Here is a 26,388-nt window from a genome sequence, read left to right as displayed (position 1 = left end):
TTTCCACTTAGACACATTTCAGCTGCAGCAGCAGGTAACACTTTAAGATAATGGAAAATAGTCTGAAGAGAATTAAAAATGGCTTGCAAACTTGGTCTTGGTTTTAGAAATAGAATGTGCCTTTTCTTCTTTAAAACAGGTTTCCAAATATAAATATTGCTTTCTACTCTGACTTCATCTCATGCGTTTGCGTCAGCCAGAAGAGGAAGGTGAACAATGATCCACCAACACTAAAACGTGAGTAAATTAAGTTATTTTGGTTGCTTTTGAAAAACTCCGCGATTTAGCCATGATTTAACCAGATGGAGCCGCGTGTCTGTGAGCAGTATGGACGCGCGTGCGTGTGCGCGAGCTGTACAAACTGAACCGTATTTAAAATGAAGGGAAAGCACGTGGAGGCGTTGTTGGAAGCGGTTTATTTGGCGCGTAATTACGCACGGCGGACCGGTGACGCTCGTTTGGGATTCCATCTGTATCATGCTACTTGTAACCACGCGCGTGTGGGTGTCAGGGGAGTGGCTTCTCTGTTCTTGTTTTGTCTTGCGTTTCCCCCTCCACTTCAAAACCGCGTTGGGTGGAAGTTGTGTGACACACTGCCTTCACTTTAGATCTACAGATGGCGCTTCTCGCTCCGCAGATCGCTCGCTGTCGATGTGACTAAACATCTAGAGACGATGTTCAGGTCCATTAAGGTGAGCGAAAACAATGTCCAGTGACTTTCTATCTGTTTTATGTGTACAATTCTGCAGCAGGTGTGGAGGATAAATGCATTATTACGCAGCTACTGCAGCTTTTGTCAACTTTGTGACGCAAGAACAGCACATTTCTACTTAAATAAAAATGAATGTAAAAATAAATTCCTTTCTTTCCAACAGATGGCTGGTTCAGCAGCTCACACTTGTGGAGTATTCCTGGATTACAGCAGAACTACTTCTTTACTCCTCTGGGACTAGAAGCAGTGTTGTGGGGGACCGTCTTGTGTTATGTTCAGCCTTCAGGTTTTAGTCCTTTAACACACTTTGCTGAGATGAATACGTTGTACATCGTGATTGAAGTAGCAATTGCTGTTCTCTCCATATCCGGCAACATACTGGTTTGCTGGGCTGTCGCGATCAACACCACTTTGAAGAACGCCACCAACTATTTTCTGGTGTCTCTGGCTGTGGCTGATATTCTGGTCGGTTGCCTCGCCATCCCCTTTGCCATAACCATCAGCATCGGCATACATCTGGACTTCTATGGATGCCTCTTCCTGGCCTGTTTTGTCTTGGTACTGACACAAAGCTCCATCTTCAGCCTTCTTGCTATTGCAATTGATAGATATCTGGCCGTCAAAATCCCTCTGAGGTGAGTTTATTTATTTTTCCATCACTGTTGTGGAATTAATTTGAAAATTCTTTAGCTGATGAAAGTAGTTTTTCCTATTTGCAAGATAATGGTGAAGACAGTGAAGTGAACCAATGACTGTAACTTAAACTGAGTGTGTCCTGGCTGAATAATCACTTGGTAATACACAGTAGAACTCCAAAGATTATTAGATTAGTTGTCAACTATTAAATTAATCGCCAACTATTTTGAAAATTGATTAATCAGTTTAAGTCTTTTTTTATCAAATAAATCTCATCTTCACTCCTCTGTACAACTAAATATATTTGAGTTGTGGACAAAACAAGACAATTTAGATGTTATCTTGGGCTTTGGAAAACACTGATGGACATTTTTCACCATTTTCTGACATTTTATAGACAAAACCAAAGAAAATAATCAAAAGATTAATTAAAAATGAAAACAATCATTAGTTAATACTATACACAGTGTGCCAAATAAGCAGAAAAACATTGAATTCCTTTTCATCCTGTCCTTCATAAAAGAGCCCTAAATACTATACATGACTATAATATGTCCCCACTATGGAACAAATTATCTGGAAGATCAGTAGCAGCTCTGTGATCTCATGAATCCGTTTCCCGTGGAGCTTAATGTCTTGTGTAAAAATAGCAGGGTCAATATCTAAACTTGGAATGATAATCAGATAATACCTCTCAAAACTTTAATTGAATCTGGTGTTAGAGACAGACTTAGCAAACACTTTGAAGTGATTGTTTTATCACCTTTATTGAATAATCTAAAGGCTTTAGATCACTGTATGCCACCTTTACATACAGTACATTGGTGACTTTCAGCAGTAGGAACACAATACATCTTTTCTCATCTGACACCTCCTCCAGTTTGTAAAAGATGCAAAGATCAGTCATGGAGCTGTTTGATGTGACACACCAGGAGAAGCCACGTATCAATACCTGACCACACTGTGTCACTTCCATTTATCCAGTTGGCAAATACTCACTGCAGGGATTGTTGTGGCCACTGGTTGTGGCTCTGGTGGCTGTTAGTGCTGTGGGATGTGCTGTCATTTCCATTTGACTCAAATGCTGACAAGAAAGGACAGAAAGACACTAGTCTGGGATACAAGTTGTCCCCCACCAACTAAGTGGCTTGTAAAATCCCCATTTGTGCTTCTATATTTGACTCACGGACGGAAAACAAACCTCGTTCTACCTCCTCACACAGAAAAAACTGACTTTAACTGCCTCTTAACCAAGGACACACTCTGTAAAAAATTTTTAAAATTCAACACAACATTTTATAGTTTCCTCTGAAAGCACAGCCTCACAACACACATAATAATAAGACCAATGTGTATGCTCAGCTCAAATTACATGTCCACAGCGATGGCTGGTGTGTATGTGTGTGCGTGTGTGTGTGCGTGCGCGCGTACGTACGTGTGTTTGGCCAGTCCGCAGGCCTTTGAGGCTCTTAGATCAATGTGTTTTCACAGATGGTTTTAGTGGAAGTTATGTCCATGGTTTTAAACCCCATGAGATAACAGCCACCCACTCAATGCTCTTTTCAAGCCCCTGTCTTCCCTGTTTGCCGTTCTCAGAAAAAAGCCCCTCTAGAGATTTTGTCCCTCTGTCCTGTTGGGGCTTTAAAATAACCTTTGGCACATCAGAGAACTCAAAGGGGCGTCCCCAACCACAGCAGCAGCACTGCCTCAGTGTGGGCAGGAAAAGTGGGCAACATCATTTTATGAACAGTTTAGGAGTCATGTAAGGGTGTTGTCGGTATGGTACCAGGCCGTCCTTGATGGAAGTCCGTTTTTATATATATATATATATATATATATATATATTATATTATATAATAATAAATGTAGGAAAGATGACATCTGATCCACATTAATCTGTATCGAAAATGACGCAACACAGAGTCCAGGTGCTTTTTTTGTATGGACTCAGTGAACAGTAGGTGTGAAGAGTTTACATTCTGACATGGTTAGTATGAAAGCATCTGCATATGTGATTTTCCTCCACTCATTCACTCAGGTTTGTTCTTTGATTTGTCAACCTGTCTATATATATCTGTTAGAGCCACCTACAACTTGTATTTCAATGTTTTACCCTGAGAGCTGTGGTAAGTTGTTGAGGTTAATGTTATGCTGTTAGCCAAAAACACAGCATCTATTTTCTAAAAGGAGGAAACTACCTATTATTTCATAATCCAAAAACAGATTTTGAGGCGTCACTTTAGTAATGAGTTGTTGAGTTTGGCAGCAAGACAGTGTTACACACCAGGAAGCCAAGTCCAACCTTCCAATGAAAATGTACAGAGATATTATATCTATATTTACCTTTCCCTCTTCTGTCAAAACAATTAATGCACGATCACATCTTAAACAGACCATGAAAGCAAATTCATATCTGTGTTTACATGGTTTTATTAGCGTGCCTTTACCATGTTACACAACTTGTTTTTTTCGCTCACAAATACAATTCATAATGCAAATACTGTTCAGCTCTGTTTGCACACACACTGACAAGCGAGGTAACACAAACACAAAAAACCAAAAAAATCCCCCTGTGATGTCAGTGTGAACGTCCACCTGTTAGACTGTTTAAAGCAGGGCTGCAGACACTGCCGGACATTTGAGCGGAGGTTGTGAGCGGTCAGTGTGTGTGGCCTGGCAGAGGTCTGTGGCCCCAGGCGGAAGCACAGCGACAGAGAGAAGAGAAAGGGATGTATGGAGAATGGAGCAGGCGAAGAAAGCAAAACAAAGATAGATGCCAGCGTGCTGTCGTCATGCCAGAACTAATCCATTCAGCCGCTCGCCCTTTCCCTGCCTCCAAACAGAAAGAAAGGGTGGGAGGTGATGTGCAGGAGTTGGACCCTCTAGGAAATGGAGCCTGTGCGGCCTGCTGTACTTGTGATTGACAGATAGAGGGAGTAGAAGATGGAGAAGAACAGGGAAAATGTGTGGAAACGTGACAAGGTCGTGGTGAGCTCTGGAGCTTCCTCTCCTCCCTCTGTATTATTCATAGCCTCCCGGGGAGACCTCCCTGCAGAGGCTCGTAGGACAGTGGCGGAGATGGCACACCACTGATGAATAATTGACTGTTGGGAATATTACAGTTATTATAACATAGGGCTGTAGACTTCTAGTAGCATTACTTTTATTTTACTAGCAAATTCTCTGCATCTGAAACCAGACTTTAATGACACACTTCCTGTTCAGAGGGAATTGCTGCCAGTTGAAACCACTTCCCCCACTCATAGCTTGGCTTCATTCTCATCTATTGCAGCCTCTTCTGGGATGGTTTTATTTTATCGTTTTATTACGCCTTCACGCCAGCGACAGCTGTGGCCAGAGGCATTATGTCTTCGGATTGTCTGTCCGTCTGGCCCATTCTTGTGATTGTGAAAACTGGGAAACCCTGGAAGGAATTTCTTCACGTGGCTCAAACGTCTAGTGATGATGATGACGATGACTGTGACCTCATAAAATGCGTTTTTGGCCATAACTCAAGAATTCCTACACTAATTATGACAACATTTCACACAAATGTCTAATAGGATAAAATGATGAAGTGATGACATTTTATATCCTCAACTTCACTGTGACATCATTATGTTATGCAAAAAGGCTTTTCTGTCCATTATATGATGTGATCATTTATATGGTGTGATCATCTGTTGTAGACATAAGATTATTTGTAGCAGACTGGCTTGTGTGTGTGTGTGTGTGTGTGTGTGTGTGTGTGTGTGAGTGCATGTCAGTATGAGTGTGAGTCACTACCATGCGGTTGTTCGCCTGAATCACTTAGAGGTAACGGCCCATTTTGCTTTAAGCGCTGTTTATAGGCAGGATCACAGTTTTATGAGTCACCCCTTCATCTCCATTCGCATCAAATTTGATCAATCTAACACTCAACACTGACAGTTTCATTACGAGTGAAAAACATCAGATGGAACTAGTATTACAGTGTAGGCATAAAACTAGAAAAAAGCACAAAGCCGAAATATTACAAAAGTGAAGACAGAAAATGTCTTTCAGTGCTGTTTCATTTTAAAGTCTCCATGCTCTATTGATGTGGCTGTTTACAGTATCTGAAGCAGGTTGTGAGATGTGAGCAGACTTAATGATTTCATTTAGCAGCTGATAATGTGCTCGGGGGTAACATTAAAATAAGTCTGTTAAGTCTGTTAGTGTTGCCGTTCGTATTTCAACAGAAAATAGAAATAATATGGAAAGTAGTGTAGGATGTGACTTCCTTAATCTATCTCCTTTGTCTTGCTTTACTTTTTTTATTTGGGGGTGTAGTTTCCACTGGTACCAGAATCCTTTATTGGAAACACTTTGAAGCTGATCAATTTTTGTTTGAATGTGCTGTATTGAGGTTTTTGTGTTTTGTTGTGTATGTTTTTAGCAATACAAGCAGAGTGGCTCTATAGATGGTCTGTCAATCATAGCCTCGCTTTGCCAGACCATCCACACGCTGCGGAGCAGAGGAGGGTCTGGCTACTCCCCACAGCATTCCGGGATGGGAATGCTGTGGCAATTTCTTAAACCAATCGTCATGGGCAGCGCTAAGCTCTGCACGGAGCCGCTGTAAAATAGTTGTGCGAGAGAAAACTCAGATTTGACAGATAGTCTAGCTAGCTCTTTCAATTTACCCTGCAGAGATCTGAGGAGCAGTTAACCATAGTCCTCAGAAATCCACCGGAGTATAAAATTCCAACAAAAAAGAAAGCAGAAGGAAACGGACACTGGCGAAAATACATGCATCCAGCGGAATTTCCTGCGGCACCGGAGCAATTCCGGAAGTGGAACGTCAAGGATACATACTAGACAATTGTGTCCACCACTTTAGTCCAGACTGAAATGTCTCCACAGTTATTGGATAGATTGCCATTCAATTTGTTCCCATAAGGATATATTCCTGCGAAACTAGTCTGGCATTGCCAGACCTTACTCCACAACGCTGTGTAAAGCCTTACAATGATTCACCTAAAGAACCAAACAGGCCTGCCTTGTTGCACAGCGGGCCAGATGTTCCAGCGATTATCCTGGAAATGAATCCAGATCCGTTGATCCAGACAGGATCCTAGCCTGGCTGTAGACTCTTGCCCTGCGTTGGCACTCCTGCTGCGCCCCCAGACTATAGCTTCATTAAAATGAATGAGAAGTCTGTATTGTTTCATGTCGGGCTTAAGTCCGCCTGAACTTAGTCTTGTTGTGGCTGTGGGTGGGGGATCAGATGCTTGTGTTTGCTCCTGTGTTTGTGTCATTGTCTTTTGTTGTTTGGTTTGAAAGAAAAAAAAGACTGTGATGACAATATTTCCTACACTTGAATGCACCTACTCATAGTAATTCACCATCCCACTTTATCATTCATAGTGTCTGATTCTTAGCCATTAATAGGCCAATGTGCATCCTGGTGCACAGAAGGAGCCACATTAGAATGATGTGATGTGCCAGTTAGGCCACACCAACAAACTGCACAAACAAAAGCCAACACCAGCTCTCTTTCTGCAAGCCAAACAAAGTTCAACATTCTCTGTGGGCCACTACTCCAGTGCATAACTTTTTTTTTTACAAATATGTGGTGTAAATTTTGGCTCAACTCTTTTTCAGGACTGTCAAACTACTTCTTTAAGCCTTAAAGTCACTAAGTACTACTAAAGACTGGTCTGCTAGCTTTGAGCTTTGTTGGGATTTTGATTAGATATGCAAGAATGTAACACCAGAGATGTTCACAAGTCATTTTTTGCAAGTCTTTGAGCTTGAGTCCAAGTCAAGTCTCAAGTCTTTGAGGGGCAAGTTCAAGTCAAGTCTCAAGTCTCTGGCCATCTGATCTGTCCCTAACACTGTATTGTTAAATCTTAGGAATTCAAAGCATGTCCTGTAGCTACCATCCATAGAGTACAGTATCAAAATCAGTTGTAGGATAACTTTATAGGGTCTACTTAACACATCCCTCTAGACCTCGGACCTGGTGAAATATTAACCTAAGTCTGTCACATCATATGGATACAACTATAAAGATACAATCTGCCTTGCATTAGCACAACACTTTGTGATAGTTAGCTTGTTACCTGTGATGATATATGCTAAATGTAACGTCTCTTTCACTCAAAAAATGTCTAATGTCGAAGTGGAAATCAAGAGAAAAGTGGCAGTGCCACACCAGTTACAGAACAACATGCATCTCAGTGTCAGTCCAAATTATGCACAATAAGCAGTTTGAACTCACTGATAATGCCATTTATTTTCTAAGTGTTAGTAAGCTCAGTGAAACTGAGTCCAGCGCGAGGGAGACCCGACTCAGAGGAGGAGAGGTTAGTGAGGCCAGCGTCTCCACGGCAGGTCACAGTGCGCACGGATCCGCTGCGCCACACATGGATGAAATAATGAAATAGTAAATAGGACTACAGTAACAGAAATATGTGCAGAATTAAGACAGTCAAGACGGCCCAGTGTTTGGTGGACCGGGTACACCTTATTCACTTAATAGCCTAAAAATCATCCACGGGATCAATTACGCATCACATGAGTTTGCCCACCCGACACAGCGTTTCTTCCTGGGGAGATGGATCCGTGCGTCCCCCCTCCTGTGCGCCATGGATAAGATACAATGTGCCTGTTCCCAGCATTAGCACAACACGTTGCGATGCTTAGCTTGTTAGCTGTGACGATATATGCTAAATGTAACGTCTCTTTCACATTAGTGTGTGAGTGACTGACCTATTTAGGTGTGTTTTGATGAAGTCCGACGTTGTTGATTGGTGCCACACATCTTGCATGTAGCTGTTCGCTTACTGCCACTGTTTACCAAGTTATTGAAAGCAAAACTAATGAGAAAAGGCACAACTCCGGGAGGACTTGGTGTCGCCATCGGCAATGCATATTTTGATATGTGAGTGCGCGCACATAGGCGCATGCATTACGTTGCACATTATGGCAAAGGTCATACGTTTCCCCGTATATGCGCCAATAAAAGAAAATAGAAATACATGAATACATTTTGATTTAAAAAGCAATAATTGCATGAAAACAGGTTGTTGACGAGTCTCGAAGCTTAAGTCCGAGTCAAGTCTGAAGTCAGCTGTTTGTGCGACTTAAGTGCGACTCGAGTCCGAGTCTCAGAATCGAGTCCCCATCTCTGTGTAACACTCATCAGCGGTACATAGGTAAATATTTACATCACAACATGCTTAGATCACAGAAAAAGCATTTGGTTTTGCTCATATACTGTAAAGTTTGCACTTTGTTTTTGCCATGTTGCTGTATTTGTATCTGTTATAGCTGGGCTGTACTTGATCCCTAGAGCCTATTTTGAGTGTGAGATTTGTCCCAAACTTCCACATTGGGAACATTATTGAGATGGTAACCTCTGCTGTGTTTTCTCCAGGTACAAGGAGTTGATGACAGGAAAGACCGCCAGAGAGATCATCGCTATTTTATGGATCCTCTCCTTTGTCATTGGCCTCATCCCCTTCTTTGGCTGGAACTTGAAGTACTCAAGCTGCTGGCCCAACAGCAGCTTTGGGGCTGACAACACTACAAACGCTGGCTTGAGGGAGGGGATGAGGGGCGGAGGAGACTTACTACAGAGTTGTAATCTCAAGTGCTTCTTTGAGAGTGTGGTCGACATGCACTACATGGTCTACTTTAATTTCTTTGCCTGTGTGCTGCCGCCACTGCTCATCATGCTGGGCATCTACCTAAAGATCTTCACCGTGGCCAGGAAGCAGCTGAGACAGATCGAGCTCAAGTGTGTGGGCAACGGAGATAGCCATCACCACGGACTGCTGCAGAAGGAGATCCGGGCCGCCAAATCACTCTCCATCATCGTGGGACTGTTCGCCATCTGCTGGCTGCCCGTCCACATCCTCAACTGCCTCACGCTGTTTTATGAAAAGCTGCAAAAGCCAGAGGTTGTCATGTATGTGGCCATTATTTTGTCTCATGCCAACTCCGCAGTCAACCCCATCATCTATGCTTACCGCATCCAGGACTTCAGGAACACCTTCCGCAAGATCCTGGCCAAAAACTTCCTGTGCCGCAGGGAGGAGCTGTACCTCAGCTCCAACGGCAGCAGACGCAACAAAGACCAGATTCACATGACCATCGACCCTCTGCTATAGAGAGAGTCGTGACTGAGGGGGGAGTATTATCTGCGTCAGCTCTCTTGTTTCAGTCTTGAATTTTGTTTTCAAAAGGTTTATAATGTTTACAGAACAAGAGTATGATATGTGAAGATGAACCGATGTCAAACGCGCCTTGAATGTGGACATTTATTTATGAATCAGGGGTCAAGCAGTGAAATGTTGAATGGCGAGTCTTACATAACTTTTGCATTGTGAAGGTTTTCAGATTTTTTTTTTTTTTTAAACATGTTGAAGCTAACTGGATTTGTAGACTGGGAACAGGATCCAAACTATATTGTATAATGCTATTTATCATTCTGAATCCACCCTGTTACAACTCCAAACACTATATTTTGCCCTGCTATTTTATATTGTCAACATTGAGTGCCAGTGTTTATAAATTTATTTATTACAATACCTTATCTTTGAGAATGTAAAGATCAAAAAATGTTGTGTGGCTGGATCTGTCATTGTGGACCTAGAGAGGTACAATGGTAGTAGTCTACATCTGTGGTTACTTTTGCCTCGTGGCCCTTTAAAATAAATTCATACGTATGACCATCACAGGCTCAAAACACAGAAACAAATTTTCTTTGTATGGCAGAAATGTTCTTTAGCTGTTGCTTAAACTAAGTGCCAGTGTTTTTCTGCTGCTGCGCGAGTGAATCCTCCACAACAAAATGTGTGTATAGGCAGAGGGACACAGTAGTCTACAGAGGGATCAAAAAACAACAGGGACTCATACATATTAGAAAATCCCAACAACTAAATAGAAAAAAGGGGGAAAAGCAAACAAACAGGAAAAACAGAAATGATGATCACAGAATGATCTTATGAGTGGCCCCTGTGGCTAAGAGCCAGAGAAAAGTATTTTGGCGGCTACTAGATGAACTGCATGATTTGATTTATGCACACCCAGACATAAGTAGTTTAGCAAAACACACCTGCGGTGGTGCTCCATATAGTTTCCATGTTAACATTTCATAAGACAAAAGCTCAGGAATTGGGAAACTGATTGTACCATTTATAGAAATATGGCACCTGCACAGCTGCATTGTTTTGAGCCAAGTAATGACATACTGAAAGTAGACAAGCCAATGTCAAATTTGATATTTAAAATTTCCGTTATATCATCCAAGCTTCTGGTACACATTATTTAGTGGTTTGCCTCAAATAAAACACCATTACTTTGATTCAGTTGGTGTCATTTGCCTTAGGAGTCCAGCTGACAACTCCAAGAGGCAAACTCTTACTCCTTTGTACTCAACGGTTTTGTATGCAGCATCACAGTGTGAGGCAACACAGCTGCTTTGCACCTGATGCTTTGCCTCTTTTGTGCGGGGGTTAGCATTGTTGTGCATGTTCCTGTGAGCTTATAAAAGTGAAGACAGGGTCCAGAGCTTATGAACCACAAGAAAGAAGGCCTCGTGAGTTTAATCAGAGAAAAGCAGAGTTTTGTTTGGAGAATCGTAATTTATGTGAAAGAAATGAGGTTGAATTTGGTCACGTGAGCGCCATCACTACACAAATGAAAACACATTGCACTGACATTTTCAATTATTTCCCATTTGGTGTGCTTTATTGGTGGTGTTGAAACTTGTTGTGTTGGTGTTTAATAAGTGTTCTTAAGCTGAGCACTTGCCTCCACTGCTTGACTACGCCCCTCATTTGCCATTGTGTCCAGTGTACCACCTCTGACTAACTTCAAGGGCTAAATACAGGAGTGTGCCAAAGTTTTAGTACATTCCAATGGAGACATCTATACTGTAACTGCACTGTAATGTTATATTATTGTCTATGTGGACTGATGTGTAAAAATAAGTACTGTAGGTGTCCGGCTTTCTACAAGCTATTGATTGATGTCAAACTATTGCCTTCTTTTGCGATTTTAAAGGTAAGACGGACAATAACAAGTTGATCTAGTTCAACATTCCTGCCTTTCATTCCGAAGTACCTATCTGTTTGTGTGCTTTAGTGTTGTTACTAATCAGGAGAAACATCCACTGTGGTCAAGCTGATGTTCAACCTTTCCATAGGCCATTCTTTCTTCATTCAACAAAATTACAACAGCGAAACTGACACTGCTATTCAACATAATGCAATCTGTATGTATGGTGAATTATTTTGTTAATAAAGGCAATGTTTATATTGTTACAGATCAGTCTTTATTGCTTAGATTTCAACTTTATATCATATGACAATTTATATTTACAAATGACACATTGGTTTTTTTAAATGTTTCTGAAGTCCCTTCAGCATGCAGATGCTTCAGATACCTATAACCTAAAAATAAAGCTGCACATTCTTAACAGATGTCGTTTCCCTGTAAACAGATAACATCCCTTCCAACGAAAAAATAAATAAAGCAACATCTGTAGTCACTCAAAGAGACAAATGAACAAGCGGAAACCATGGTAGTGTTCCCATGCTCCAATCGTCTCTGCAGTTACCCAAAGTGTCCGTTCAAAACATTGGCTCTCATCCAAGAGGGTCCACGCGGGTGTGCTGCTCCACCTGCTGTACTGAACACACCTGATGGGTGTCACAGGGCTTCCATCCCGCTAAGCAGCAAGGACATCTGCTGATCTGACACGCTCTCCTGCTGAGTCCCACCCATGGCCTGACAAAGGTAGATGGCCAGGATGTGTTTGCACTGGGAGAAAAGAGCACAGAACCTGATTCCTTACATGAACATGGGCACCGATGTGATTAATGACACAGGTATAAAAACCCTAATGATGCTTCAATAATTTCAATTCAAAGATCTCATGTAAAAAAAAACACTTGGCCCTGACCTGCTGGAAATTTCCCACTGAGTGAACTTTAATCCAAGAATAAAGCAAATGCCAGAGATATAAACATTATTGTTAATAAAAAGCAGAGATTAAGAGGGTTATGAGTGTGTATTATTTACCAAAATGTTTGTGTAAACAATAAGATGAATCATGAAGCGAAATGTGTGTTCAGTGACAAAAAAGCCCTGCAGTTGTGCATTTGTGTGCATGTGTCACTGAACACATTCATTATTACCAACATGTTAATCATTGACTTGTTTTCCCCTGAGCCTATTCGATTAATTATAAATGAGAATTCCTCCACACTGACACGCCTGTGGATTCGTGTTTTACATAAACAATAAGCCAAGTTTTGAGTGTGGTGAAAAGGACAAAGGTACATCAAATTTGTTTACTAGCTTCACATGTCTGTGTGCTGTTGGTGGAAGAGCTCCTGTATCTGTCCTCTGACCTATTTGTCTTATCCAGTCATGTTGGAATCTATAGAGCCCTTAAATGAACAGAGTGGCTCCAGCGGGGCGAGAACTGCAAACTGCATGGTCAAACTCATAGTCTCTTGAGTTTCGTATGGTTTTGACTTTGGACCTGGAGAGTTACAGTATGTTATTAAAATCTGATACAGCATAAGTCTTATCTTGGACCATCTATTAGCTTCCACACATGCAAAGACACAAAATTGACTCCAGCTTCAACTAGCTAGCTATAAAAGTTGCAGGAGAGTTTGATGAGGCAGTGAATAGTTTTTATTGTCTGTCTTCAGTGTGTTTTCATGGGGAATGATACCAGTAGCGCTGCTGTGGTCATGGGGACTCTCCACGGTATGTTGCAGCTCTCTGTTTCTCATACTGATTTTAGCAGCATCCTCCAGGGAACCAAGTTTTCCTGATTCTTGGAGCAGGAGGCCGTTTGCTTGCAAATATTTAGAGCAAAAACAGCCAGTCAGAGTGGAGACACCCCTCAGTGACCAGACAAGAACACGACCTGACCACGATACATCTGTTACACACATTTCAACATCTACTGTGTCTCACTTTTGAGTGGGCAGTGGTTTTCTCCAGAATACACAACTCACTGATGAGACACAACTGCTATGAAACCGTTTTCTGTGTGTAAATATTCTGCTGTACTCACTGTCTACCATATACATATATTGTATGTGTTTCTGAGCTTTGTCTTCTTCTGTGTAGGGTCGGATATCATTTGAATACTAACAGGGATGTAATTTCCACAGGGGATCCAAAATCCTATATTTGCAGGTTATTTCAGGTTCCTGCTACATACAGACTACCCTATTGTCTGATAGGTGGAGATTGTACTTACAAGCGCTACACTACAATAAAAAAACTACAACTCCTCTGCATATTTTTCTGTATTTTTCAGTCAATATTATCCTAAAACTATAGATGATGAACATGAATATTAAATATTAGTTATGGCAATAAAGGACAGTGCTCTTTTTTTAGCAGTGCACACTATCATAAAGTATCAACAGAAACTAAATGTGATTTTAAGTAGGATTCACATTTTAAAAAGCCAGCAAGTTACATAGCATTTCTATTTAATATAAAAGATTAATTATAAGATATTTTAAATGCCGGAAATAGCTTTTTTTTTTAAGAAGAAAAACCTCGACTTTTTGTGCCCTCCCCATTTCTGAAACCAAACCTACACCCTTGTTTCAGGACAGGTATCTCATGATACTGTTTGTGATATCTTACTTTGAGGAAGATAAACATGATAAACTCTTTCTTTCATTTATCAACTGAACCAAAACTACTGTAAAGAAGAATACAAATCTGTATAAGCACCCAGTGCCAGTATTGAGGTTTGATATGAAGCCCAACCTGTGTGTAACAGTTAGTTTGAGACTCACCAGTGGGCCCTCATTTCTGCGGAGCACGGTGTAAGCGAAGGCCGGGCACGGGCAGTAGTGACAGGACACAAAGCAAGTGTACAAACGCCCCGAGCCTCCCATTACCTGCAACAGATTCATGTAAAGTCTTCATGCTGTGATTTCCAGCTTCCTTCTTTTTACAGTCCAAAATAGCTTGAATATTGCAACTTGTGTTCTGTTTTTGGGTGGACTCGCCTTTTAAATGTTTCATAGAAGTGGTAGGACAGTGGTTGGGTTGAAGGTGAGGTTGCTTCCACCATTAACATCATCATTTCCCATTAGTTATTTGGAGGAGACAAGATAGAAACGATGCATTTTTAACCAACCTGTATGTGGTGTCTAATGGCCTCGGCTGACAGGACCTCCTGTCTACGATGCTGATGCTCACTGCCAGCTATAGACAGTGATTTAAGTCTTGTCCACATGCACATGAGGACATTAAGTTGGTGGATTAGCTTGACACTTCGAAATAACTAATGCCTCCCATGGTAGCAGAGCAGGTTCCATTATTCTCCAGAGCTTTGATAAATGACCTTTCCCTGTGACCTACAAAAGCAAAAACCTCCCATTTCTTTAATGTGACACTTCATTATAAATAAGGCACAAGAGAGACAATTACATGGACTTAAAGCCCCTTAGTAAAGATGGAGAAAGCACCATCAGCACCAGCAGGATCAGGATAGAAACAGTGCAACTGTGGAGACCAGGCCAAGGACCTCAACAGTTTCTTAAGAGCCAAGTTGATTGAAAACCAGCTCACACTTGGGCCCCTTTTGTTGCATGCTGTCATCATGGATAATGTGGCTCTGCTGCAGTTCACACTGCAAAGCTGGCAGCTAACATCATCAATACACATAACAAACTTCCACTACCTGGCAGGGATGCAGGTTTCCTCAGAACGACACTATACATCAAGATCTGCCATTCAGTTGCAGCAACAGAAGGAACAGTGAGAGTTAAAGCCTCGGCAAAGCTCTGTCTCTGCCTGAAATGCTGGCTCTCACGGGAATACTTCTCGGTAAGCCGCCATGAGCTGCAGGGCCAGGACTGCCCTCTGTCCACTGGGTCCACACCACAAACAAGGATTCTGGGAAATTGAAAGCTCTGGGAAATCATTGAGATACACATATCTTTGGCTAACTAATACAGTATCAAAGTGCTTCAAGAACGGCCCGTCTCTCATGTGTGTGCTAATGAACTACTTCAAGTGCTAAAAAGGCCTTCTTCCATGTCACATAAACATTCCCGCCAGGAGAATGGTTGGGCAAACTAATGCCAAAGATAAAATAAATTTAAGAGCCACACAACATCATCCCCTTTATCAACCTTATGAAGCCATTTGTGCTCTGTTGGCCACAGAAAAACAGGATATCTGAACAGCGAAGGTAAACTTTTTAACACGACAGGGAAACAAAAAAGAAGAAGCAAATGTTAGTATGGGGTGTGTGTATCAGTAAAGGTGCAGCACAGTATATTGTGTAGGGTTCCTGTGTGTGTGTCTATGTGTGTAGAAAGGGGAGTAGTTTAAAAGAAGAAAAAGAGGAAAGAATAAAAATGAGTTGTCTGGCAGTGGTGGGTAATGACATTCCATGGTCAGACCATTTTATGATATGTTTTGTCTTCATCTGCTATTTTTAATTTTCCTTTGTTTTCCAAACTTAGCTAGCATTTTTGTTTATGCTGCATGAGGCATTGGTTACCCTCCTTTAGCTGCCCCCAGACCTACTGGGAGAAAGCCTGCTCATGTGAGGAGAGATGATTTTTAAATTGATGTGAAATGATCTGAGGCACAGAAAAAGTCATATTCCTAGCTGATATTTACTATCCTGCAACTGTACTGTCTGGTGAAGATTTCCAAACAGGTTATTTTAGTCTATCAAATGTGAAAAGTCTTCAAAGTGTTTGTTTTGTTCAACCAACAGTCCCAAACCCAGAGATATGCAATTTACTATTATGCTAAATGTGTTTGGCATTTTTGCCAGAATGAATAATTATTAATAATAATTCATCAACTATCAAAATAGTCAAATAATGCCAATCAACTACTTAATCAACTAATTATTTCAACACCACTGTCCTCAACAGCAACCTCAAAATCTTGTTGCGTAAAAGAAGAACACTTCTATCCACCCAAGTGTTCGTGGTCATACTGTTGAGAATACACAACTCATTACTTCTGTTTCCCAACAGGCTGCGGTACACCGTCGCCTATTAAAAAGGTCACTGAACGTTAAGAATGAGATAAGGTTAAAATAAATCCCAGCATGTAAATGTCAGGCTCTCATGAGTTATTCATTCCGTTGGAGGAAAAAGGAGACCAAATAACCTCGACAACATGAGAAACTCGATTGTGTCCCACGGAAACGGCATATTAACAGGAAATTACAAAAAAATGACAGGATTTTGTTAATTTATCAACTACTTCAGCATCTCTATGACACAGTGTGAATAAGCACCGTGACTTAGCACGCAAGTCACGGTGCTTTCAGTAAACTCAACACTAACTGTTTTCTAAGTTTCATTTCAAACATGGGTCTGATAATTTTCTGGAAACCATTTGAGAAAACTGATTTCTGCTTTGTTAAAATTACTTTTTATGATTTGATAAGAGAAATCTGCTCTTTAATCCTCTCTTTGACCCACAGGAAATGCTTGGAGTCTTGAGAAGTGGGAGACTAATTGCAGTGGGGCTCTATTCTTAAATAAGCCACTGCTCCTCAAAATGTCGTCACTGCTTTCACTCTCAGAGGTTTAACAGCGTTCTTCTAACTCACAGTGCTGTCACATGCTGCCCAAATATAGTCTACCCTGAGGGGAAACATACAGCCGGATCCTCAGTGGCATCTTCAACTCCTTTCCTCCGACTTTGAGACCAGCTGTGATTACATTTCGCTGGAACTTGAATTATATCTTAATGCCATGCCATGTTTTGATTCCAGATATTTAGATGGGTAGAGCTTGTTTTGTTTCCAACAGCTGCTTACTGAAGTGCTCACTGTCGAGAACAAATGAAGAGTCAGAGAGCAGGGTAAGCTAAATATTTGTAGCATGGCTTTGAGACAGCATTCGCACAGACACTGTGTAAACTAAAGTCTCACTTAATGCATCGCTAACAGTTAAAACATAAAACAGACCTGCCAAGATCACAGGAGCCACACTCACTACTGCTAATGCCACAAAAAAGTCTTCTAAGATGTATGACAAAAAGAAAGAAGAACATAGAGTGATTGATTGAAATTGTGTGCATTACTACATGATGTCCGGTAAGCCCACTATTGCCAAAAGAGAGGTCTGTACCTGCAGGTCAATGGAAAAGTAAACTTGGACAAATCTGAGTAGCTTGACAGGTAAAAATCAACACAATTACTTAAAGCTATCCATAAAATACTCCATCATATGTAGGTTTGCCTTTGAAAACAACAAGTTACTGAAATATTCTGGATTATTTAAAGCAATGTTCTGTTACATCTCATACATTTGATAGACTGGGTGAACAGTGATCTGCTGCAGGGTTTCACTGAAATAAGTATTTTCACAATTTGGAAAAGACAGCCCCTAATCGCTTTGAGATGAGAAGATCAATAGCACTTTAATGTCTTTACAGTAAATATGAAGCCAGCAGCTATTTTAGCTTAGCATAAAGACTGGAAATGGGGAGAAACAGCTAGCTTAGCTCTGTTTGAAGCTAACAAAATCTAACTTGTAACTTGTCGTTTATACACTCTAATTTTGTCAGACCAAACAATAAAGATTGAATGTGTTTATTAGTGACTTCAGACAGACAGTTTCATGATATGAGCGTGGCATCATTCTTCACATCTAAGTCTTGGTAAGAAAGCGAATAAACATTTTACCAAAACTTTTGAGCTGTGTGTGAGTGGCCTATTCCAGTTACCTGGGAAGTGAGGTAGCGAGTGATGGCGGATCAGAAGGAGATGTAAAGAGGAGAATAGGCAAGGCAAGAGATGCATTTGGCATGATGGGGGCCATATGGAGAGCACGTAACATCACACTCACACGCATAAAAACCATACGCCTCTACGGATCTGAGACGTGGAAAACAACAAAGAACCTCCTGAACAAGTTACAAATCTTCACCAACCACTGCCTCAGACGTATTCTTAACATCAGATGGCCTGATAAAATAAAGAACGAAGAGCTGTGGGGAAGAGCAAAGCAGCCTGCGATAGAAGTGGAAATAAAGAAACGAAAATGGGGATGGATTGGGCACACATTGCGGAAAACCGAAGAATTCCATCACACGCCAAGCCCTGCAGTGGAACCCACAGGGAAAACGTGGAAGAGGGAGACCGAGAAACACCTGGAGGAGGAGTGTCACAGCTGAGATGGAAAGAGCTGGCTACAGATGGCAAGATCTGGAGAAGTTGGCACAGAACAGGACGAGGTGGAGAAATATTGTCAGTGGCCTATGCTCCTTCTCGGAGTAACAGGCCTAAGTAAAGTAAGTAAGTGTGTGAGTGGCAGCCTGCATCTATCACATGATGTGAGTGATGTGATGAAAAGTGTTTCAGAGCAGCATGTAAATAGTGGAGCATAAAGCCAAGCAGTGAGACCTTCCAACAGGTTCAGACAAACAGTCCAAGCAAGAGACATGTCACCTCCACTAAACAGAGTCGGCCAGATGTTGTGAACTTACAAAATAATGCCAGACTAGGGCTGCAACTAACAATTATCATTATTGATTCATCAGCCAATTAGTTTCACAATGAATTGATTATTCGTTAAGTCTATGAAATATTTTTAAAAAGTAGAGAAAAAAGCCCATCACAACTTCTAAGAGGCCAAAGTGACATTCAACTGCAAAAAAAACAAAAAATATATCATTTATCATCACATATGACGAAGACAAGAAGCAAATCCTCATGTATGAGATGTAATAATTGCAGATTTGTTTTTCATTTGCGCTCTATGACAGACTGAGTTAGTACAAATAAGACATTTTTGGATTCACAGACCTCAATATTCAAAATCTAAACATTCCAAAGTGCTAAACATATTTTGGAAAGCGGACACATGTATCAAGTTTAACGGGATGAAATTTAGGGGGGAAAGGTATTTTCCAGAAAAGAACAGAATAAAAATCGACTATTACATGAATCATTTCCAATACTGCTTGACCATATAATGTCAGACAGCTTTGAGGGACAATAAGTGAAACAGTTAAGACACCAACAATTGAGTTGAAAGTGTCCCAGCAGAACAGAATCTATGTCTTTATTTAGCTGCATTGTACTTTACGGTTCCTTTCATAAAACTGTTTTTGCAGGGGCCTGAAGGAGTTTACAGGAAATGTGTGCTCACAATGACCACAACCTTAGTGGGCTGCCTTGTTTCTCCCATCACAAGTCATTCTGCATCCTACTGAGATTTCCTTTTAACTTTGAGGACAGGATGACTCAGGTCAGTTCTTAGAGTATGGAGTAATAGCATTTCTTCAATTTGGTAGTATTCTGTATTTGTACAGGGCTTTTTAAAATATGCTTTATGTTTTAAGAACTCAATCATGGTGCCCACTCTATTATGTAACTACAGTGTAGTGATATGTTTGTAATGAGAGGATATATTATAAAAGAGAATTATTAACAAAATATTAAACAGAAAACCTGAGCAAGTTAGGTAACACATTTTATTGTGATTTTAGCGAGTTCCTTTGAGTATCTCCTCTCAGTGCCTCTATTATACAGTTATAAAATGTCACACATCAAGCTTAGCTTGGCATTCAATTAACACACAATAGTGTAGTGTGCTTTTGTGTGAGCCATGCTGGGACTTGACTAATGGATGTGCCAAGGGATGAAAAGGATTCATTAAATTATAACTGAAAGTCAACATTAAAGGGCTATACTGGGGAAAGAAGAAAGGAAGGTACTGGGCACAGGAGAACACATAATGAACGAATGACTGATTGAATCAACCTTCATGAGGTCATGAGATCAGCAACTGCTGTCCTATTGTTTACCTGATAATATATAAGGTACTCTGAGAGTCCCTTGAGGGAACACCATGTCTGGGTCTTAAGTAAAGACATCTGATTCTTTACATTGACATTGATTGTAATTTTTCAAGAGAACTAGAAGAAAATTCTCCAACAAAGGCTATTGTGGCACTGAACAGTGATCTAAAATGTTTTGCCTCATAAAAGATCAGCTGATTGAGTGGATTTTTGAGGCAGGAGATCAAAGTATCTTTAGAGATAAAACTACAGTGCCCTAGCCTGGCATCGCATTCATATTTGATCAGCACCGCCTAGTTTTTGTTTGTTTTGAGTTTCGGCTGGGAATCTGTTTTAATGTTAGGGGGGCCAGACGTATCTGCCAGAGTAAATGAAACATAAGCTTGCAGATTTGCGTGGTTTGCCAGGACCCTAATTATGTAGCTTTTACTAGTTGGAAATTGTTTTGCTGTGGGAGAATGTAGATATTGTGGTAATGATTTAATGTTAGAATGCAAACTATTAATTTGTAGTATATAAACTGTGCAAGTAGGGCTACTGTTTGCAAAGGCTTAGAGTTGACAGAAGTATGACAGACCTGGAATGCTTTGCGTCCGCTAGGAGATAACAGACAGGTGACTGAATGCTGGTCAACAAGGTCCAAAGCCTGCAGCGCACAAGGGCCAAAGACAAACTTCAACCTGAAAGACACGAGGAGGAAAACGTTAGAGGCGGGTAAGAGAAGTACAGAATCAGAATAGCTTTATTGCCAAGTACGTTTTTTACACATACAAGGAATTTGTTTTGGTGCTGTAGGTGCGCGTTACACAATCTCTAAATACAAGAGGGCTAAGAGAATCAATCACCAGAATATAACAATATAAGTATAAACATATTTACACAGTATTAATTAAAAATAAATATAAAATAAAAAGAGCAGCACAGCATAGTAAGTACAGTGGCATGTAGAGCCAGAGGTGGAGGTGGAGTGTGGAGAGAGTCAGGGTGGGTTACGGGCATTGTTGGTAAGGCTAGTGGCGGAGGGGAAAAAACTGTTCTTGTGGCGTGTGGTTTTGGTCCTGATGGACCTCAGCCTCCTGCCAGAGGGGGGTGACTGTACACACATCCAGAACATGTTTTGTACTTTTGTACTCAAGTGTGTGTGTGTGTGTGTGTGTGTGTGTGTGTGTGTGTGTGTGTGTGTGTGTGTGTGTGTGTGTGTGTGTGTGTGTGTGTGTGTATGTGTGTGAGTGAGCGTGTGCCTATGGTGGAGCTTCTCAATAAATAAACATGTTTCATCAGTCCTCTGTGAGCTGTGGAGTTTTGGGGCTAGTGCTGATATAGGAACCAGCATATCTGCCTCCGACTTCCTTCCTGTATGAATTGTGAACCTAGAGTGAAGCTCTTGCTCTTTTATTTTAGGGGGCTACTACAAAAACCTTACGTTTTAAGTTCATGCTTCTGATGGCAAATATTATTATTTAGTTTGTAGCTGTGCTTGAAATATCTGTGAATCAATGTGAATGTCATGCACCCACTGGAAAATACCCTACCAAACAAAAATAGGTGTAATAATCCAAGATATAGCTATTTTGTACCAGTGTAAAAGTATTTTATCCTTCACTTAAACTCAGTGTAGACCACACTATGACTGGTTTAAAATCTAAACATATATACTAAGAATATTATTTGACTATATATATCATGATATGACAAAAGGATGCAAAACACAATGTACAATTATCATATTGATGTTCAATGCAATAAACAGTGACCCTGTAATGCATTACATCAGACAAAACTCTTCTAATGTAAACTTGAATCACCCAATTTTTTAGTTTAAAAAAATGATAATCCTATGAGTCAGAGATGAGACACCAGGAAATAAATATTAAATGATGAGTGTGAATTACCACAGAGTATAATGAAGATACATAGACAGGATGTGGTTGTGTTGAACTACAGTAAGTTAAACCACGATGTCTGGAAACGCTTCAGTAAAAACACAAAGCAGCATCATGCCACTGTGTCTCAGTGCTACATCACTTTGGCAAATCCAGACAGTAAAAAACACTACACTTTACACCCACTCAGATTCAGCCGTGTGCAGGCCTTTTTACTTAGATCATAACTCAGACAGGGATGATAACTGCATTGATGGATAGCCAAACTATGCCCCAGCAAAAACTTTCTCTATGCAGGAAAAACCCTGGTTAATAAGGGGAATAATAAGATTGATACTTACGCAATAAGCAGGTCATCAGGAACTGCAAAAAAGAAAAACATGTTCAAATGTTACAAAAAATCAATTCCACAGATTAAAGAGTGATGGAATGTATCTTGAATCTGTTTAGAAGACATGAATCCAAAATGTAACACAGAGCAGCAACCACTTTACTTTGTGTTGATCTGCTAAAATGGCCTTGGAATGGTTCTGTGTCAACTACTCAAACCTGCAGTACTGTTAAGTCCCTAGACATGACTTCAATATACAAATTAAACCAGCTCTTCTCGAAGCCAAAGCTTCTGTGCTCTTTGGTTTGGTTGTCTAAAAAATGGCCAAGTACAGGAAACCCACAACCGCTGCCTAATAGTAATAAAAGTCCATCGAGGCATACTAAGCAAAATTGGGATTTAGGGCTTGACAGGAATAATCCTTTATGGACAATATACATAACATTGTGGCATAACATTCCCATATTTTATGTAATGTCAGACAAAAACTGATCAGGGACAACTGTAATATGTAACAAATGTAAAGAACTGTAATGTGTGTGACATGTGAATTATGTCAGTCTCATCATTTTGGACATGTTGTGTATAATACTACCAACTAACAACATAAATGATGGCTCAGTTCTATTTGAGTGTCCCAGTGAGCCAGTATGCACAATAGGCCTTTTTCCCAGCATAGGTGTAAATAATAAAATCTATGATGGCCGAATTCCATCAATCTGGGTGTCCTCCCCCAGGGAAGTTTTGAGCATCAACGACTTCATTTCCTGTATTCGGATAAATTTTTATGCACCAATTTACGGTGAAAATACCTTTATTCAGCCTATGTAAAGAAGAAAAACACAGATGACAATTCAAAATATATCAAAATTACAATGCAAAGTATGTTGTTACGTGTCATTGGGGATTTTTAAGTGTGTATATGGAAATCCTGGAGCTTTCTTAGCGGGTATACTGCATATACCTGCGTATCACGTAGACTACATCACTGGGTACATGCCTTACTGGGACACATGAACAGAACTATTGTTTATTATTAGTACCACAGAGATTATCCAACTATGACAAGCAAAAAAAAGAAATCTGCTGTGAAAAAAAACTATACCAGGACCCTGGAAGTTAACATCAAAATGGAATAGCCATTACTGATGTTATTAATTACGCCTGTACATTTCCTGCAAAATGTCTGCTGTGAAAAAGGTCTATTCAGCCTATCAGTGCATGAAGCAATAGGTGTGCTGCCCAGTGCTAACAGAAAAGAGGTAGAAATGTGTTACACAACAGCGCCTCCTACAGCCCAAATATTAAACTACATCGTTGTAAAACGCTGGAACATTAGGTCAAAAATGTACCAAATGATGCACTAACTTAACTGTAAAGTGTAGTAACGACAGCTACGTTTTAATTATTGGAAAGTAAACTATTCATTCCTAACAAAGGATAAGTTAACATTAAGTTTGCACAGAAAGTCAAGCGCGTTTGTCACATTCTGCTACATTCACGTTAGTTAGCTAGTAATGCTACAGCTATTTTCCCATTAAAACTGTTCAGGGGTCAACTATCACATATATCTCCATTTACCACCCTCGTCTTACTTTGGGACGTTTCCTGGTATGTTTTTTTAATATCTCGGAAAAGCTGTTCGGCCACTGCAGGTAAAAATGAACGCATTTTCAGCATGGACGTATTATAAGATCTTCAGAACGTTTTGTTTCAGGAAGTCAACGGCTCCTGTAGCCAATAAGGCGCAACCAAAATATTACGACTTCCGGCTCGACCGTTAGATTTCCTTCCAAAATAAAAAACCTAACATGAGGAACATAACTCAAGCGCAGTAATTGCTCAAGCGTCGTATTTACACTAGGAGACCCCTGACTTTTTAAGATTTGCAAACTAATGAGGTGGAGTAGTCATTATTTTAATGTTCCTGCTACCACAGAGGCACTTTTAGAAGAGTGGCATACCTTGAGACACGTTTGACATGTACCTAAAGCACTGTACATTGCTTTATACCTATGCTTAATACATGTATCTCTTAAATGTATTAATTTTCAATAATACATTTAAGTTAAATAGTCTTTGTATGTTAAAGACAAGCAAGCCCCAGACAGATGTATATTCATGCTATTTTCGGAAAAGCTAATGTGCCACTAGACAACTGACATGTATGTTTATGCCAAGCTATAAGCCTACTTTGTCATACTATTTGGATTCACTTGTGTTGCCCTATAAAGCACCAGTTTTGTGACTCTCCAATTATTTTTTTCATTATGAGGTAATTGCTAAACAACAAGTAATTGCTTAGACATTAGCTAAAAAACAACAACCTGTCAAGACCAATTCTTGCTGTATATCTGGTATTGACTCATCTCATAGTCCGTTGCAGTGATAAAGCAGTATAAGTTGTTGTCAGGAGACATGAGATCACCGGAACTAGGTCTTTTCACAGGGGCATTGGCGTACTGTAGCTAGCATGCACAACAGCCTTTTATTTCACAAAAGACTTTTTGATATATCATAGCAGCAAAAGCAGACTAGATTGATTTGTTGACTTAGTTGGGCCTATACCGGGGATTGGTACTGAACATGCTGGGTCACTGATAGGGCTTACTGCAACACTTACATGGAACAGAAATCATAATTAATGTTATTAATAATAGTTAATAATAGTTTGCTTTTAATGCTATATGTCAAAATGTCTGCTGTGAAACAGACCTATATCAGAGGCCTGGCACTGGCTCACCTAAATGGAAAGGAAAAGATATCTGCTGTGAGAAAGGTCTACTTTTGTGCATTGTCTTGCACTATGACAGTCAGTCTCAGACAAAAAGCCTCTTTAACCCATCATGAACAGCATGAGTTAAGAAAATAATCACCATCTCCATTTAGCACATAGAGCCATGTGCCTCAACAGCTGATTTCCCATGGCTTCAAGGTATGGCTTGAAAGGTTAACCTGAAATGGGGATGCAGCAAAACCTGTATTTTAGATTAACCATTTATCTGCGCCACAAGGGGCTCCAATAGGGGCTTTCCGACCGGAGGGGTTTTTGCAGTTCTTAGAACTAAACGTTCCTAGAACACTTTTTTCGTCGTGTTCAGACAGGAAAAAATTGGGTTTTAAGTTCCTCTGGCCTCAGTAGCGTACTTTTTTTAGCTCCTACTTTAGAGCAGGGTCTTTTCCCTTTCCCTAGGTGTACTTGATTTGTCGAACTTATAAGTCACGCCCACTGCCAACTCGGAAACTTGCAGAGAGCAACAATGGGACATTTTTAACAATTTTCACCATCTTATTCATCATTAAATTCACCTCAGACAACGTTTTAGGCGAGAAATGAACTGTTTAGATTTCGAATATAGGCAGTCTTGCGAAAATTTATGCCGAATTGACAATTTGCTTCAAAGTTTTCGGAGTTCAGAAGCTCCATGAAGTGAGGCGACAGCCAGCAAGTGCCTGCCCCGGCTTCTAGCTCGTCGCTCGGCCAGTCATGCTCAGACACCTCACTGTAAGCTGGAGGTCTCTCAGACCGCTCTCGTAAATAAGAGGCTTTCATTTCGCCGTTGACGGTTCATTTGTTTAAATATCACAACACATGTCCATCATAACATTAACGGGAACCTGTGGTTAACTGTCTTTTCGGAGTTAAACTCCACAAGCGTGTCCTGCGGCTCACCGGCAAAGACCGTTGCCGTGCTTGCGTCACTCCCTTACCCCTCCTACCAGTCCCTATGGCCACTTGGCCAGTGGGAATGCAAATGAAAAAAAAAAGATTTTGGGGGAAGAGTAGTTCTTAGAACTGCTTAGAAGTGTACTTTTCCTCTAAAAAGTACAAGTACTATCCAGTCGGAAAGCACCTAATGTGTGAGATTTATTTTGCAAGTTGCAATTGCTGAAACCATAAGGTTGTCAATTTTATATTGCATCAATTCACAAATACAAATAAACCTTAAGAATGTTGGTACACCTCAGTCGATGACAATTATGACCAGTCTACAAGAAGAAAATCAAAGGAGTCAATTAAA

The 26,388-nt window shown here is 40.5% G+C and overlaps 2 protein-coding genes across 3 annotated transcripts; one reads left to right on the top strand and one right to left on the bottom strand.

The window, feature by feature from the left end:
* Nucleotides 1–549: 549 nt before the first annotated feature.
* Nucleotides 550–11,643, top strand: adora2b (adenosine A2b receptor). The gene is made up of 3 exons (XM_078266071.1): nt 550–692; nt 876–1,347; nt 8,751–11,643. Exons 2-3 carry the CDS (start codon nt 1,028–1,030, stop codon nt 9,484–9,486), a joined length of 1,056 nt encoding a protein of 351 aa, XP_078122197.1. The 5' UTR covers nt 550–692; nt 876–1,027; the 3' UTR covers nt 9,487–11,643.
* Nucleotides 11,635–25,056, bottom strand: zswim7 (zinc finger, SWIM-type containing 7). 2 transcript variants are annotated; one of them, XM_078266073.1, is made up of 6 exons: nt 23,962–25,056; nt 22,377–22,398; nt 20,730–20,832; nt 15,051–15,282; nt 14,374–14,428; nt 14,175–14,262 (listed from the first exon to the last, which is right to left on the bottom strand). In XM_078266073.1, exons 1-6 carry the CDS (start codon nt 24,044–24,046, stop codon nt 14,259–14,261), a joined length of 501 nt encoding a protein of 166 aa, XP_078122199.1. In that variant the 5' UTR covers nt 24,047–25,056; the 3' UTR covers nt 14,175–14,258. The 2 variants fall into 2 exon arrangements, with proteins under 2 accessions (XP_078122200.1, XP_078122199.1); XM_078266074.1 differs by lacking the exons at nt 14,374–14,428; nt 15,051–15,282 and adding an exon at nt 11,635–12,142 and having other exon boundaries at nt 14,158–14,262; nt 23,962–25,038.
* Nucleotides 25,057–26,388: the final 1,332 nt, after the last annotated feature.

The sequence above is a fragment of the Sander vitreus genome, chromosome 13 (genome assembly GCF_031162955.1).
Source record: "Sander vitreus isolate 19-12246 chromosome 13, sanVit1, whole genome shotgun sequence".
In the NCBI taxonomy this organism is placed as follows: domain Eukaryota; kingdom Metazoa; phylum Chordata; class Actinopteri; order Perciformes; family Percidae; genus Sander; species Sander vitreus.
Note: the sequence above shows the minus strand (reverse complement) of the source record. Positions and strands in the feature narration are given on the sequence as shown.